We start from the raw sequence: 15847 nt of genomic DNA, 5'->3' as shown, positions 1-15847 counted from the left end.
CACGGAGTGTGTGACAGTGGGAAGCACAGAGCTCAAAAGCCCTGACTCCAATCCAGGCCTTGCCAGCCTTAGACCAGGAGGGCCACACCTCCCTGTGTGGCCGGCACAGCTCTGAAGCTGTCGGATCAGAGAAGCCATCCTCGCATCCATGGGCTCTGTCTGAGGCGGCCAGTGCTGGCTCTTGAGGGCACAATGTCTTCGCAAACCCAGCAGAGGACATCCTCCCAGCCCTACCGCCACCTCCAGAATTGTTGATGAGTCTGACAATACCTGACGTGGCGGGAGCACACCTGGGACAGGCTGGTCCAAGAAAACAAGTCTGCAAGCTACAACAGCACAGGGAAGGCAGAGGTGTCTTCCAGTGAAGGCAGTCCATGCTCTTCACAGAGGACGTCAGGGAACCTTGGGAAGCTCACACCGGCACATGAACGGTGCTCCACAAACAGGCTTTCATTTTCTCTTAACTGGCCATCTACCCTACTGTGAACACGAATTACTTACATCTCAGGGAGATAAGATTGTTTTTTGTGTTGGGCAGCAGAAAGATTTGAACTCTGAGCTATACTTTTGCTAGGCAAGAGCCACACTTCTAGAGATTTCTGCTTTATTTATTTGTCGATTGTGGGGCTTGAGCTCAGGGCCTGGGCACTGTCCCTGAGCTCTTCAGCTCAAGCCTAGCATTCTACCACTTGAGCCACAGCGCCACTTCTGGTTTTCTGGTGGTTGATTGGAGATAAGAGTCTCACGCATTTTCCTGCCCAGGCTGGCTTTGAACCGTGATCCTCAGATCTCAGCCTCCTAAGTAGCTAGGATTACAGGTGTGAGCCACCAGCACCCGGCTGCTTTAGTGATTTTTAAATTAGAGCTCCACATTTATACCTGGGCCAACCTAGACCACACAACTTTTTAGTGGCTGACATAGGAGTCTCACAAGCATACCGCCTCGGCTGGAACCAACTACAATTCTCCCCATCTCTGCCTCCCAAGTAGCCAGGACCATAGCCATGAGTCACTATGCTGGCTAACAAGTTGGTTTGCCTGTTTTTTAAAAGAACAAGCCAGGAACCTCCAGAGATCAGGGTATCACAATTCCAGGATAGCCCATGAAAAAAATGTTTACCAAGAGCCAGACACCAAATGCTCATGCCTGTAATCCTACTCATTCCTAAAGTAGATTCAGAAGATTATGGTTCAAAGCCAGCCCAGGTAGAAACAAACAAACAAAAACCCCATCAAGCTGGACGCTAGTGGTTCATGTCTGTAATCCTAGCTATTACAGAGGCTGAGATCTGCGGATCCCAGTTTGAAGTCAGCCTAGGCAGAAAAATCCATGAGATTTTTATTTCCAATTAACTACCAAAAAGCCAGAAGAGGGCTGGGAGTATGGCCTAGTGGCAAGAGTGCTTGCCTCCTACACATGAAGCTCTCGGTTCGATTCCCTAGCACCACATATATGGAAAACAGCCAGAAGGGCCGCTGTGGCTCAGGTGACAGAGTGCTAGCCTTGAGCGGGAAGAAGCCAGGGACGGTGCTCAGGCCCTGAGTCCAAGGCCCAGGACTGGCCACTAAAAAAAAAGCCAGAAGCTAAGTGGTAAAGCACCGGCCTTTAGTAGAAAAATTTAAGCAGAGCCAGGGGTCAATGGCTCACACCTGTAACCCTAGCTACTCAGGAGGCTGAGATCTTAGAATGGAAGTTCAAAGCCAGCCCGGGGAAGGAAAGTCCTTGAGACCCTTATCTCCAATTAACCCACCAGAAAACCAAAAGTGGCCCTGTGGCTCAAAGTGGTAGAGCGTTAGACTTGAGCTGAAGAGCTCAGGGACAGCACTCAGAGTTCAAGCCCCAAGACCAACCTCCCTCACAAAAAAATTCAAGCAAGAAAAAAAGAAAAATTCAGGCTCCAGTGGATTATGTCTATAATACTAGCTACTCAGGAGGCTGAGGTCTGAAGATTGCAGTTCAAAGCCAGCCAGGACAGGAAAGTCTGTCTGGGAGACTCTTGAGACTTATCTCCAATTAACTACCAAAAAGCAAGAAATGGCACTGTGGTTCAAAGTGGTACTAACTACCCTGAGCACAAAAGCTCAGAGACAGCATCCAGGCTCTTAGTTCAAGCTCCAGGTCTGGTGTGTGTGACACACACACACACACACACACACACACACACTTATCCAGAGCAAAAAAGGACCAGAGACTTTGCTTGTGCAGTACAGTGCCTGCCTAGTGAGTCCAATGCTCTGAATTCAAATCTCATTACCAGCAAAAAAAGAGAAAAGGAATGCTAAACCCTGGGCTATCACAGCCAAACCTGCACGTTTTCAAGTAGCATGCCAAGCAGTGGCTAGGTTTGATTTCATCACCATGGATAAAGAGCATTAATAATTCCCCCAAAGCAATGAGATAAGTCCATGCAGGCTATGGTACGGACGTTGCCCATCCGCGTGGTCGCTGCTCCTGGGGTCCCAAAAAGGACAAACGCCAGAGGCAGGGCAGGACACACACATCAGACTGGGAGTTTAGGCCAAGTGGGAGCTCCCTCTGCAGAGCCGCTCTCCACCATGGCGGCAGGGAGCGAGCTACTTCTGGTGCACACACCCCTGCCAGCCGCCAGGCTGCAAAAACAGACACTCAGCTGGCCGTCTGCAAAGCTGCTGAGCCATCTGCCAGCAAGTCTTAGTGGCTTTACCAATGAAGGCATGACCTATGACTCCCAAGCCAGCTGAGCTGGGCCCCCAAAGCTCCAGAGTGGTCCACAAACACCTGATGAGCATCCAGGAGCCACGGTTGACCCTGGACATGTCAGGACAAGAGGCCCCAGACCGAGGTGAGGAGAACGGCTGCACAGCCATGGAGGCCTAACCATGTGGCACTGACTCTAGCCCAGTTCCTCCCAGGGAACTTGCTGTTCGAGTATGGCAGCAGCTGCCCTGCCCAGCATGTGCTGACACTTTCACCAAACTGAGCACCACAACCCCTTCCTCACCCTCACCCCATATCTCCAAAGAGTTCCTCCCAGGCTCAGCTGGGGGTTAGGCAGTGGGTCTGGGGGATGGGGGACCGAGGGTGAAGACCAGCCTGTGTGAGCAGGGCACAAGGCGGTGAGGAAATCCGCCCCCGGGGGCGGGGGGCGGGGCGGGCCAGCAGCACCAGTCCTGCTGGGAGGACCCTGGGCCTTTGATCAGGGCTGGTGCCAGCTGCTGGGAAGGCGGCAGGCATGGAAGGGGGTGTCTACTGGGATCAGCATAGCTGCAAGGTGGCCTCCTGGGCTGTGGAGCGACTTCAAAGGACAGGGCTAGGGGGCGTCGGCAGCCGCAGCCTCTCCCTGAGCCGGGTTCTGATCGCCAGTAAAACTACCTTCTAATAATTAATGTCTGACATCAAAGGCAGGAACCGCCCGGCTCTGTGAACCATCCCAGGCCTCAGCAAGGACCTGCCTGTATTTTATCCTGTCTCTTTCTTCTAAGTCTTTATTTAAATCCAAAAACCACACACAGGCAAAACATTAATGGGAAACTTGGAAACTCTTTTTGATTACTAAAGTATACCTTTGAAGTTCCCCAAAAAAGTTCTGTTCTGTTCATGTCCCCTCCCCCCAAGACTGCATAAGGACACAAAGCAGATGCATGTAGCCGGCTGGCCTTCTGGGTGTGGGGTTGTTGGTGACAGGAGGCACAAGGCAGTAGGGCGGGAACACTCCACAATCAATCTGCTGCCGGCTCTCAGATCAAAGGCTGGTGGGGGGAGGTGTTGGGAGGCACAGGCACCCTCCTTAGGGCCAGCTGGCGGGGGAGGCCCCCCCCCCCCCAGCCTGGGATCAGGGACTGTGCTGGGACCCTGCCTCAGGGACAGCAACAGCAACGGCTGCCTGGCAAGCAGACCGGGCTGACTCCTAAGCTACTGCGCTCTGCACGCCACAGGAGGCCTGGCCAAGTCCTCACAGAAGGGGTCAGGGGCCAGGGCTGGTACTGCTAGGGAGGGACAGAGACTAAGCCACCCTGGGCCATTAAACCCAGAGGGCCTCAGGAGGCAGGGGCCCAGAGCCATGGCACTAGTTTGCCTCCACTACAGAGGTCTGCTTTGGCCTCTCCTCCTGGACCCAGGAGGCCAAGTCAGAAGAGTCACTGGAAGCCGTCATCGTTACAGGACGAGCCATCCTGAGACTCCTGTAATCCCCACTCACCCATCCACTCAGCAAGGGCACATGAGGACAGCTTGAGGTTCAGGAATGAGGGGCTAGATGGGAGCGACCATGCCTACCTGGCAACCATGCTTCCCCCTCCAGCTGTGTGCCCGGGAACAGGAGTGACTAGAGTAAGAGTCATGTGTACAGTGGCACCAGCACCATGACGGCACCTACCAGAAACTCCACTCACTGTCCAGGGCCAGTGGTGATGACCCCACCCCCACCCCCGCCCCCCAGGATGGAGTGGACTGCTATGCTCTTTGTGTAACTTCACCCCAGGTAAGAACTGAGGAAGTAGGGCTCACAGATACTTATCTGACTAATAGAAAAAACTGCAAACCTCAACTCTCTGCCACCTATTTATTTATTTATTGTCAGTCATGGGCTTGACCTCAGGGCTTGGATGCTGTCCCTAAGCTCTTTTTGCTCAAGGTTAGTACTCTACCACTTTGAGGCACAATGCCATTTCCAGTTTTCTGGTAGTTAATTGGAGATACAGAGTCTTATGGACTTTCCTTCCTAGACTGGCTTTGAATTGCGATCCTCAGATCTCAGCCTCCTGTGTGGATAGGATTATAGGTGTGAGCCACCGTTGACCAGCTCTCTCCCATCTATGAAAAGAGAAATGTCAGAAAACTAGGGATGGTAACTTCCTTAGCTTGATGAGTGCTGTTTATAGAGTGCATATTATTCCTCTAAGACATGACAAGGACATCCGTTAGAATTGCTCTACTCAACAAATATAGAAGCCCAGGAAAAAAAAAAAAAAGAGAGAAAAACCTGGCACAAGTTGCTGATGTCATACAGAAACCATCACAAGCCAGGGGCACTGACAAGGGCCTGCCTGTCACACTGTAACAGAAACCATGACACTATCCTTCCCACCAAAGTACCCACAAAATCACAGGTTGTTTGTTTTTGTTTTTTGGCCAGTCCTGGGGCTTGAACTTAGGGCCTGAGCACTGTCCCTGGCTTCTTTTTGCTCAAAGCTAGCACTCTGCCACTTGAGCCACAGCACCACTTCCGGCTTTTCTATATATGTGGTGCTGAGGAATCGAACCCAGGGCTTCATGTATATGAGGCGAGCACTCTTGCCACCAGGCCATCTTCCCAACCCCCTCACAGAGTCTTTAGGAGACCCTCATGGAGGAAAGCTTATAAGAGTCTACACCAAAAGACAGAACAAGTGGGCATGGTGATGCACACCGGAAAGTCCATACTCAGGAGGCTGAAGTAGAAGGATCTCCACTTCAAGGCCAGTCTCTGCTACATATCAAAAACTGTCTCTAAGAAAACAAAAAAAGCATGGGAAAAAAAAGCAAGGAAATGTGAGGTCCATTGACAAGGTTGAACAACAACCTAATGACTATCCAATACAAAGTGATCCTATACAATGTCCAACTAAAGTCTGGGGCCCTCAGCAAATATTCTGAAATTGGTTTGAAAGTCCTTGAATAGACAAGTCATGTTTGACAAAGGAGAGCTAAGAGGAGACTCTGGCAGTCATCAGGACTAAGCATGGCAAAACCCAGCAGAGGCCACTGGGAGGAAGACCCGCAGGGAGGGTCAGGGGCGGCCAGCACCTCTGTGGTTGCTGGCGGTGGTGCCAGAAGGGTGGGTCAACGTGCAGAGCAAACCAGCCACAGAGCCTCAAGCTACAGAGCAGAAAGGGAAAACCAACAGTGTAGAGACCACTGTGTGAAGAGCACGCCCACAGAGCCAAGAGCAGAAAGTGCCAGAAGACATAGCCATGACCCTGGGGTCATGAAGGACCTTCTAAGATTCCAAAAGGAAGCACAAACAATTTCTACAGATGGATGAGCATAAGCAACCAGTCTTCAGGCTTCCTGGGCAGTGAGGGACACTGGTCACAGCAAGCCTCCAGAATGCACAGGGAACTCTGGCAAAGTACTAGCAACCTGAAAAAAGGATGTCAACAGGCAAGAAAGTGACGCTCAAAGGCTAGCCAGTACGTGGAGTCAAAGTGTACTCAGCATAGTATCCGAAAAAGTGTCAGCAGGGCTGGGAATGTGGCTTGGTGGGAGAGTGCTTGCCTAGCACAAAGCCCTGGGTTCGATTCCTCAGTACCACATACACAGAAAAGGCCGTGCTGTGTGCTAGTCTACAGGGGGTCAACAGTGGGGATACTGTGTGTACGGGATGAAGTACCAGCAAATCTTCATGCTTGCCTACCAGTTTTGCTGTCAAATACTAAAACTGATCGTTAAAAAAAAGGGGGGGGGCACCTGGCACTGGGCAATGTCATTGCGTGGGTGGAGGCGGTGGAGGGGACGGGTCAGCCGCAGAGGAGCCCAGCGCAGGACAAGCAGCTCCGCCTGTTCCTCACTTCGCCCCACGCCATACCAAGCCCATCAGAGGCCAGGCCAGGCTGGTGTATGTGACAGGCTCTTGACACCATGAATCCTGTTTATAACCCTGGATCTTCTGGGGCTCCGTATGCAAATGCCAAGGGAATAGGTTATCCCAGCCGGTCCCCATGGGTCCCCATGGTCCCCCAGGGGGTAAGCAGCAGCAGCTACTACCTATTCTCCTAACATGCACCCCGGAGCAAATTCCACCTTCCTAACAGGCTAGACTCCTGGCACCCCTACAAAGTGTCATGCTCTCCTACTAGCAGGGCCATACCATCCTAGCCCTCCTCTCCCAACTGCTACCAGACAGCCATCACCCTGTGAGAAGAGCCCAGATGCCCAGCAACTCAGTTCCTGTGCACCGCCAATGTATGCTATCCTATTAATACATGCAGGGCCGTGGTATGGCTCAGCCTAGCACTGCAAAAAGAAAAAAAATCACCACCATCACCCCCCAATCTGCCAATCCACATTACCTAAAGAACTATTTATTCCCGCTAGGAAGCAGAAACATGGGAGTTTTTATTTGGGAGGGAGGGTGCTTAGGAAGGAAATACATGAATGCAGGTAGGAAGGGTGAGCGGATGCAGTTATTAAAGTCAATGTACACTTTGTAAAACCTGAGCTACGTAACTTGACAATAGGAACAGGAGGGGGAGAATGACAGGAGGAGTAATAGTGATGAGGATGCATTGTACTCATAACCTGACTTGTAGAACTGGAACCTCTTTGTACAACTACTTAATAGTTTTTCAGTCACCCAAGGCTCCACATTTGTACATGCGTACACACACGTATTCACTCAGAAGACACATGCAGTCACACACAACCAGAAAAGGACTCTAGGAAGAAAATTAGAAACTGCTACAGGAGAGTCAGAAAAGCTAGGAGTGGTTTTTCACTTCTCAAACAAAAACAAGTGTGGTGACAAGAGCCTCAAGTTATCCGCAGGAAAAAGACTATTTCCCAGCTCCAGGTGAGCCCCCTCGCCGCTCCTCCCTCCTGCCAGTGAGCCACAATGCAAGGCCGCCACTGAAAGCTGGGGTGCCAAAGGGTCTTCTCCAGGCTGCGTCCAGTTCCACATGCAGGGTGGGTGCCCAGCAGGGCACAGGGGCAGGTAAGAGCAGGGCCAGGGAGAAGGTAGGACATACAGCGGGATGGATGCTACTCACATAGCTTCGCGGACCCACAGGGAACAGCAGGAGATCGGGGCTGGACCCATGGTCCGGCTCTGAGGGCGGGGGCACTGTCTCTAACACCAAGGCAGGAGGTGTGTGTTGAGATGGGGACTGGCTCTCCAAGCCAGGCCAGTAGCACACCAAGAATCTCTTTCCCAGTACTCTAGCAGCGGGGGCAGGACTATGAGTTTAAGTCCAGGTCAGGCTACAGAGTAAGACTCTGGCTCAAAAAACAAAACAAGCCAGGTGCAGGTGGCTCACAGCCTGTCAGCCTGGCTACTCAAGAGACTGAGACCCAAGGACTGAAGTTTGGAGCCAGTCCCGGCAGTAAAAAGTCTGTGCAACTCTTATCGCCAATTAAATACCAAAAAAAGGCAGAAGTGGAGCTATAGCTCAAGTAATAGCGCACTAGCCTCAAGAAAAAAAAAAAAATGCAGGGACAGTGCCTAGGCCCTAAGTTCAAGCCCCAGGACTGGCACACACACACAAAAAAGTCTGGCACCAGTGGATCAATATAAGCCAAGCTTCTCTCAGGAAGCTCAGATACAGAGGAATATAGAGGACTATGGTTCAAAGCCAGCCCAGGCAAAAAAATCTATGAGACTCTATCTTCAAAACAACCAGCAAAAAAGCTGAACCAGGCCAGCCCTGGGCAGGCAAGCCATGAGAATATTATCTCCAATTAATCACAAAAAGCTAAACAAACAAACAAAAAAGCTGGGGAGAAGAGCTATGGCTCAAGTGGTAGAGTGCTAGCCTTGAGCAGAAAGAGCTCAGGGATAGCACCCAAGCCCTGAGTTCAAGCCCCAAGACCCACTAAAGCAAAAGAGAGACCAGTATGGCCCAAGTGGTAAAGTGCCAGTAGAAAAAAAAACAAAGCTGAGCAAGTTTGAGGCCCTGAGTTCAAGCCCTGGTACTGGGGAGAAAAAACAACAATCTCCAAACCAGCTGCCTCCTTTAAGACACTAGACACAGGGCAACAGGCCCCAGCTGCTCCCCGGACTGGTGGTACAAGGGCTAACTTCAGCCAGGAGAGATCCCCCCCTGCCTTAGGCCAGAGCCACAGGCAGACTTCCGGTCCCACTGAGCAGAGCCAGGATTCCCAAGCAACCTGGAGGAGAAGAACTAGCATATTCCAGACCCTGTGATGCTTTTTGGAGAGGCTGCAATGAAGTTTTAACTCCCATGAGGCAAATGAGGGCTACACTTGGGCTACACTCAGGCATCTTCAGGTGAGTATACCAACTGTACCACTATTTTTTCCAAAGAAGCCAGTGGAAGCTCTGAAATCTTACCTGCAGAGTCCCAGAGACATCCCAATAAACTACACCAGCCTCCCAGGTGAGAAATGACTGATGATGGGCTGGGGATATAGACTAGTGGCAAGAGTGCCTGCCTCGGATACACGAGGCCCTGGGTTCGATTCCCCAGCACCACATATACAGAAAACGGCCAGAAGCGGCGCTGTGGCTCAAGTGGCAGAGTGCTAGCCTTGAGCGGGAAGAAGCCAGGGACAGTGCTCAGGCCCTGAGTCCAAGGCCCAGGACTGGCCAAAAAAAAAAAAAACAAAAAAAAAAAAAAAAGAAATGACTGATGATGGCCTATAACACATCACCAAGATAGGCAAATGTGATACAACACAGAGGGTCCACTACCGCTCAGAGGTGGATATGATGTGGTACAGAGGGCCCCACCACCACTCAGAGGTGGCCTTCTGCAGAGGTGACCTTGCAGGAACATCACAAAGACTGCAGGAAAAGTTTAAGACTTGGGACAAATGAGTCCAGATGATCAATCCAAATAGAGGCTCAAAGAGGAACCCATAGCTGGGCACTGGTGACTCATGCCTGTAATCCTAGCTACTCAGAAGGTTGAGATCTGAGGGCTGGGAATATGGCCTAGTGGCAAGAGTGCTTGCCTTGTATACATAAAGCCCTAGGTTTGATTCCCCAGCACCACATATATAGAAAACGGCCAGAAGTGGCACTGTGGCTCAAGGGGTAGAGTGCTAGCCTTGAGCAAAAAGAAGCCAGGGGCAGTGCTCAGGCCCTGAGTTCAAGGCCCAGGACTGGCAAAAAAAAACCAGAGGTTGAGATCTAAGACCTGTGATTCAAAGCCAGCCCAGGCAAGAAACGCTAGAGACTCTCATCTCCAATTAACAAGCAAAGCAAAAAACCAACCAAACAAAAAATACCTGGAAGTGAAGCTGTGGCTCAAGTGGTAGGGCACCAGCCTTAAGTTAAAAAAAACCAAAAACAACCTAAGAAAGGGACTGGGAGTTCAAGCCCCATACGCACATAATTAAGACAAAATGCTGTCTGCAAAATTGGTTGATCAGGTATGCTGCCACAGTGTATTACATGCAATCCGTTAAGTTCTAACTCAATAAAGCCTGAGACATTCCACAGACAGCATATATAGCGGATATCACTCCAGACAAGTGGCCACTGATGCCGTCATTTCACAGGGGATTTGGGGAAGCCTTTCTCCTCCCAGCTGAGTTTAACTATTGCAAACAGTAATTTCCATGGCAAAGAAGTCCCTACTAGCTGAGCCAAAGTCCTTCTATTTGGCTTCCAAGGCTTGATAAGGGTGTCTGGACCAGTAGGCAAACCTGCCACTGGTAATATCTTCGTGCATGCCCTACAGGTGACTTAGCTCAGGACTAAGACATCTGCCACGGGAGGGGCAGTAAATGCTCAAAGCCACCCTCTCCGTGTCAAGAGTCCAATCAAAACCTCCCGAGCAGGTTGAGGATAGGCACTGGCTGCTACGAGTCACTATGTGGGACAGACTAGGCTTAACACCCAGAGGCAGAGAGACGGTAGGGACATTCCAGGGTGGTAATGTGAGCACGCTTTCATCAGAGCCTGCCAGACTCCGTGCTTCAACAGGAAGCTCAAAACAGAGCACAATCACATCTGTGGAGAGGTCAGTGAGCACCAGGCTGGCCAAAGTCTCAGCCCAGCCCTTACCGGTTCTGGGTCCTGCTGGAGCTCCTCGCCAGCCTTTGACTTCTTTGGCTTGGAAGGGCCTCCGGGGCTGGAGAAGGTCTTGGGTGACTTTGCTGAAGGTGACATCAGAGGCCTTGAGGAACCGGAAGGCCCCCCCAGCCTCTGTCCCCCGCCAGAGAAAGGGATGAAGGGGACAGGTGCGGGCTCCTTGGCACGCTGCTTTGCCTGAGCATCCACTGGCTTTGGGCCACCCACAAGGCCAGTCCCTGAGGTGCCTGCGTCTCCCTGGTGACTCAGGTCACCCTTGCTGAGCTCCCCGGAGCTCAAGGGGAGCAGGGGACTGCTGGACGCCTGGTCAGCTGACACAGAGCAGGTCGGGCTTCCGGGTGTCTTGCTCCTGCCGGGCCCAGGCTCCTGCTTACTTGGGGAGTCACACTGCTTCATGACAAACCTGAATGAGAGCCAGAAAGAGACCAAGAAGCCATGCTGTCACACTTCCAAGGTCCCATCCTCTGAGAGCCCCTTCTATCTCCTCACCATGGAGAAAAGGGTAAAGAGTGAGCACTGAGGCTCCTGTATCCTGGAGAGGTCGCTCACCACCCAGGGGCATGATTTTGTTCCCCCCCTCCCCCCTCTTTTTTTCTTGCCAGTCCTGGGCCTTGGACTCAGGGCCTGAGCACTGTCCCTGGCTTCTTTTTGCTCAAGGCCAGCACTCTACCTCTTGAGCCACAGCGCCACTTCCGGCTTTTTTTATATATGTGGTGCTGAGGAATGGAACTCAGGGCTTCATGCGTGCGAGGCGAGCACTCCGCCACTAAGCCACAGTCCAGCCCCTCTTTTGGGACATTCAAAATCTGAAGCAGCTCTCCCATCCTTCCGGCTGTGCTGTCCCTACCTGAGGGTGGCGCTGCCACCTGTGAGGCCCAAAGACTGCAGTGTTGTGCTCTGCAGGGCAGCTCCCCCGGTCACCTGCAAGAAAAGCAAAGGAGCCTCCAGCCTGAGGACCTCCTCACACCGGCCCTCTCTTGAGTGCTCGTCAACAAAGCCCCTACCAGGCATGGACCGTCTCCTACCATGCCCCCCGTTTGCCCCTGACAGTCCATGTTCTGTGACACCAGCAGTGTGTCTGGTCTGCAGGTGAAGCTCCACCGAGTATCTGCCCTCTAACCCATCCTGACCTCCTCAGCTATGAACTAGGACACCCCAGCACAGGCTAGGGAGGGAAGGCCAAGGTGGGCAGGGGCCACCCTGCAGCGCCAAGACCTGCCTAGAGCTGACAGCCACATGTGTAGAGCAGTGGAACTTGTACAGGGACAGGAGAGTAGAGATGCACAGACCGCTTTTTGGCAAAACTCCTCTAGGGCAAGGTGGACAGAATGCAGACCCGATGCCACTGAAAACATTATCTGGTTGTTCCCTAAGCACCACGCCCCCACAGCACTACTGGCTGGCACTGCTGCTGGGCCCTCCGGAACAGCATGCTGCTGAGACAGGGTCCCCGAATCTCTTCCTGACCCCTTAACAGCCCCAGACTCCACATATCAGTCTGCCTCACGGCCTGCTGAGCTATGGGGCCCAAATGAGAATGCCCAGCCTCACAGGCCCTGCCGACCTAGCCTGGGCAATAGTACTCTGTCAGCACCTGCCTGATCACAGCCACACCACTTCCTCTTTCCCATCCAGACTTAGCTGTCTTCCGGGCTGGCAAAGCCTAGAGAAATGTTTCCTCCTTCTAGGTCCTCCCATGTCAGTGACCACATCAGGGTCACTCCTGATGCCCAGGTTAGGTAAGAGAGGGCTCGGGCCTGGCTGGTCATGTCCCCTGAGTTCAAGCTGGCCCTGCAGAAACTGCATCCAGAGCTGGCAGGTCTTCCTAGGGCTGGATCCACTAGCACTAGCACAAAATGCCAAGCAGGGCAGCTAGGCCTGGGTTCCTAAGGTCCCGCGATCCACTTCCTCCCAAGAAGGAAACTGGCCAACATGGCCTCCTGCTTCTTCACAGTTCTGGTCAGAGGACCTTACTGAGGATATCGGGAAACCTCATGTGCACCAGGGCCTTCCCAGGGGCCCCCTCAGGAACAACACACCACCACTGGGGCCCGGACAGGGCACTGGGCCAGGGAAGAAACAAAAAGGCCCTGTGAGACGAGGGGATCGGGCACTGGGAAGGTCCCCATCACGGTGGGCAGGGCTGGTGGACAGACAGGGCCTCGCTTCCAGGCTTTGCCTCTGCTATGCCGCACTCAGTTTTGAAAAAGATCAAAACTCGAGCAAAGCAAATATTTACTAAAATGAAACCACTTTTGTGACTCTTGGGCTTTGAGAGAAGCTGAAAAAACAAACAGGACACTGAGGGAGGTTTTGGGAGCAGCCCGGGCGGGCGGCTGTAGTCCAGTTCCAGCAGAGCTGGCTGTTCTGCTTTTCTTTCCATAAAACACATCATGCTTTCAGGAGCTGTTGCTCCTGCCGGACTCTGAAGCAGGCCGGGCGAGGCAGCGAGTTTCCAGGTTGGAAAGTGGGCTGGGCTGGAGCGTGACGAATGGGGGCAGGGAGAGCAGCGCCTACCTCATCTCTCATGTACACGCACATGGGGGTCGCCTCCCCAGGCTGCTGCAGACACTCCCTGAGAGGAAAGAAAGCATCAGAGGCCCACTGTTAAGACGGCAGGGGCTGCAGACACTCAGCCCTCAGCCAGCCGACCCCCACCTTCCCAGATCCCCACAACCATCAGAAAGAGGCAACCAACAGCTAAGTAGAGCCTCCGTTATTGGCTCATGGCCTGAGATTTCCCCCACCCCTGTCAGCTTTGAGGATGGACCCCAAAGCTAGCAAGGGACAAGCAACCCCAGCCACCACCACCCCTGCCCGTGCTATGTGGCTCATTGCTAACAGGAATGTGCTCAACTGTGCAGGAGTGCCTACAACCAGTCCTAAGGATGTGGGTGGGGGCCTGACTTTTGTCTGAGGATGCCATTAGGAGGGTCTTTAACTTCCAAGACCACCAGGACAAACTCAGGACAAAAATCTACTTAGCAGACTCTTTCTATGTCCCCAGAGCCATGAGCACTACCACAGGCTGTCCCCTCCGCGCTCTGAGGGAGCGGCAATGTCTTCTAGAATGGTTGGAGCTTCCGATCCTAACCTATGCCGTGCCCTGGAGTCATGTCCCATCACTGAATCAACTACATGCTAGCTATGTGACCTCAAGCCACACCTCTGCTCGGTGCCTGGGTGGAGAGAGTCACAATGACACCTCTCACAAACCATCACCAGACAACCATGGGACCAGGCAGGGCGGGGCCAGCTCCTGCAGTGCCGTCACTCCAACATAAAAGGCAGCTTTGGCAGCCTGGACAGCGTGTGGACACAGAGCACTCTGGACCACCTGGTCGCGGGTGACACAGGACAAAGATGGAGAGCAGACAATGGCTAGGAAGCACCAGGCAGATGGAAAATGCTGCAGGCACCCTTCTGCATACGCCCCTCCTCCACCATCCCAGCACCCCCACCTGGTGTTACTAAGAACCAGTACCGGAGCCCACTGTGCACTCTCCTCCACACAGGGCCACTGTGCACATGGCAGCTGCAGGAGCTGGACCTGCATAGACTCACACACATCTGACACACACTGACCCTCCCCAGGGTGACGGGGTGCTGCCCCCTCCTGGCCCCGGAGCATTTCCATCACTGATGCCCAGGACAGCTGAAAGTAAGTTTATTCCTGCATCTTCTAACACATCGTTGTGAAGTTCACCTCCAAAATAACAAAAGCCCAACCTTTCCAGGAAAGGAAGCGGAGGACCTGGGCCCATGGACAGGGTCCAGCAGAAAAGGAGGCTGAGATTCTGGCAGCCTGTGTGGCTGTCATGATCCTAACAGATACATAGTTGGGAGGGGAAGAAACAGGACCCGAGATGGGAATCAAAAAGCAGGCACAAACATCAGGCAAAGCTGGGCTTGAAGAGGGCAGGCCTGGGAGGGCCAAGGACAGCGTGTTGGGAATGTCTAACTACCAGACATGTGCACATGGCAAGCTCGTGAAGATCACTTTTAATCTCCATTGTGACTTGTCTCCAGGTCAAGGGTGCACCAGCAAATTTTCCTTCAGTCCTCGGCTTTGCTCTGTGTGCTCCCCATTCCTGAGGGCTTGCTGGGGCTGTGTACTGCCTACCTAACCGGCCTGCAGAGGCCTTGCCTGGAGGGCACAGCCCCAGAGGTCTCAGAATGAACACAAAACCCATCCCTCAAAGCTGGTCTGATGTTCCCTACCTTTCCCATGAAACAAGATGCAAATGATTGTTTGATCCATCCTGCCTTAAAGAGACCTAGCCCAAAGAGATTCCCTACGGCCCTTGGGCTAAGGCCAGACTCGTGCAGCTTCTCCCTCAGAAGCCACCAAAGAAAGAGAGAGAGAGAGAGAGAGAGAGAGAGAGAGAGAGAGAGAGAGAGAGAGAGAGAGAGAGAACTCAGCTCAGAAAGACCAGAAAGACAGTACATAGAAAGAGGGAGATAGGGCCAGAAAGGAAGATGGAAATGCTGAGTCTTGCTTCTCAAATATGTAAAAGCTGGGTTTTTTTCGTTGTTGTTTTTGCCAGTCCTGAGGTTTCATTCATTGTTGTTGTTTTTGCCAGTTCTGAGGTTTCAACTCAGGGCCTGAGCACTGTGCCTGGCTTCTTTTTGCTCAAGGCTAGCACTCTATCTCTTGGGCCATAGCACCATTTCTGGCCTTTTCTATATATGTAGTGCTCAGGAATCAAACCCAGGGCTTCATGTATGCAAGGCAAGCACTCTGCCATTAGGCCATATTCCCAGCCCAAAAGCTGCATATTTTACCACTTAATTCCTTTACTTCACTGAATAAGCACTGGCTTGGCAGTACTGGGATTTGCACTCAGGGTATTCTACCACCTGGAATATTAAACACTTTTTTTTTGTAGTACTAAGTTTTGTACTCAGGACTTCATGGTTATAAGGCAATCATGCTACCATGTGAGCCACATACCCAAACCTCCTTGGCTCTCAGCTGAGACCTGCTTCAAGAAGGAGCTGGCTTATCATAGCACAGCAGGCCAGGCTACCCATCCACGACTGCCCACTAAGCACGGCCAGCTGGCCAAGTATGGCCGCCACCCCCTTCACAAAGCCCTTCCCTGGGGCCCCAT

General features: G+C 52.5%; 1 protein-coding gene across 2 annotated transcripts in view; it reads right to left on the bottom strand.

The window, feature by feature from the left end:
* The window catches only part of Aspscr1 (ASPSCR1 tether for SLC2A4, UBX domain containing), a 45672-nt gene that overhangs the window by 11998 nt on the left and 17827 nt on the right, over positions 1–15847 (bottom strand). For both annotated transcript variants that reach the window (XM_048365007.1, XM_048365008.1), the window contains exons 5-7: positions 13251–13308; positions 11581–11654; positions 10707–11136 (exon numbers count right to left, since the gene is read on the bottom strand). In XM_048365007.1, the coding sequence (XP_048220964.1) occupies positions 10707–11136; positions 11581–11654; positions 13251–13308 (562 nt within the window). The remainder of the gene's footprint in view (positions 1–10706; positions 11137–11580; positions 11655–13250; positions 13309–15847) is intronic.

This window comes from Perognathus longimembris, chromosome 17 (assembly GCF_023159225.1).
Source record: "Perognathus longimembris pacificus isolate PPM17 chromosome 17, ASM2315922v1, whole genome shotgun sequence".
Lineage (NCBI taxonomy): Eukaryota > Metazoa > Chordata > Mammalia > Rodentia > Heteromyidae > Perognathus > Perognathus longimembris.
The sequence above is the reverse complement of the archived record's forward strand: the minus strand, read 5'-3'. Positions and strand labels throughout refer to the sequence as shown.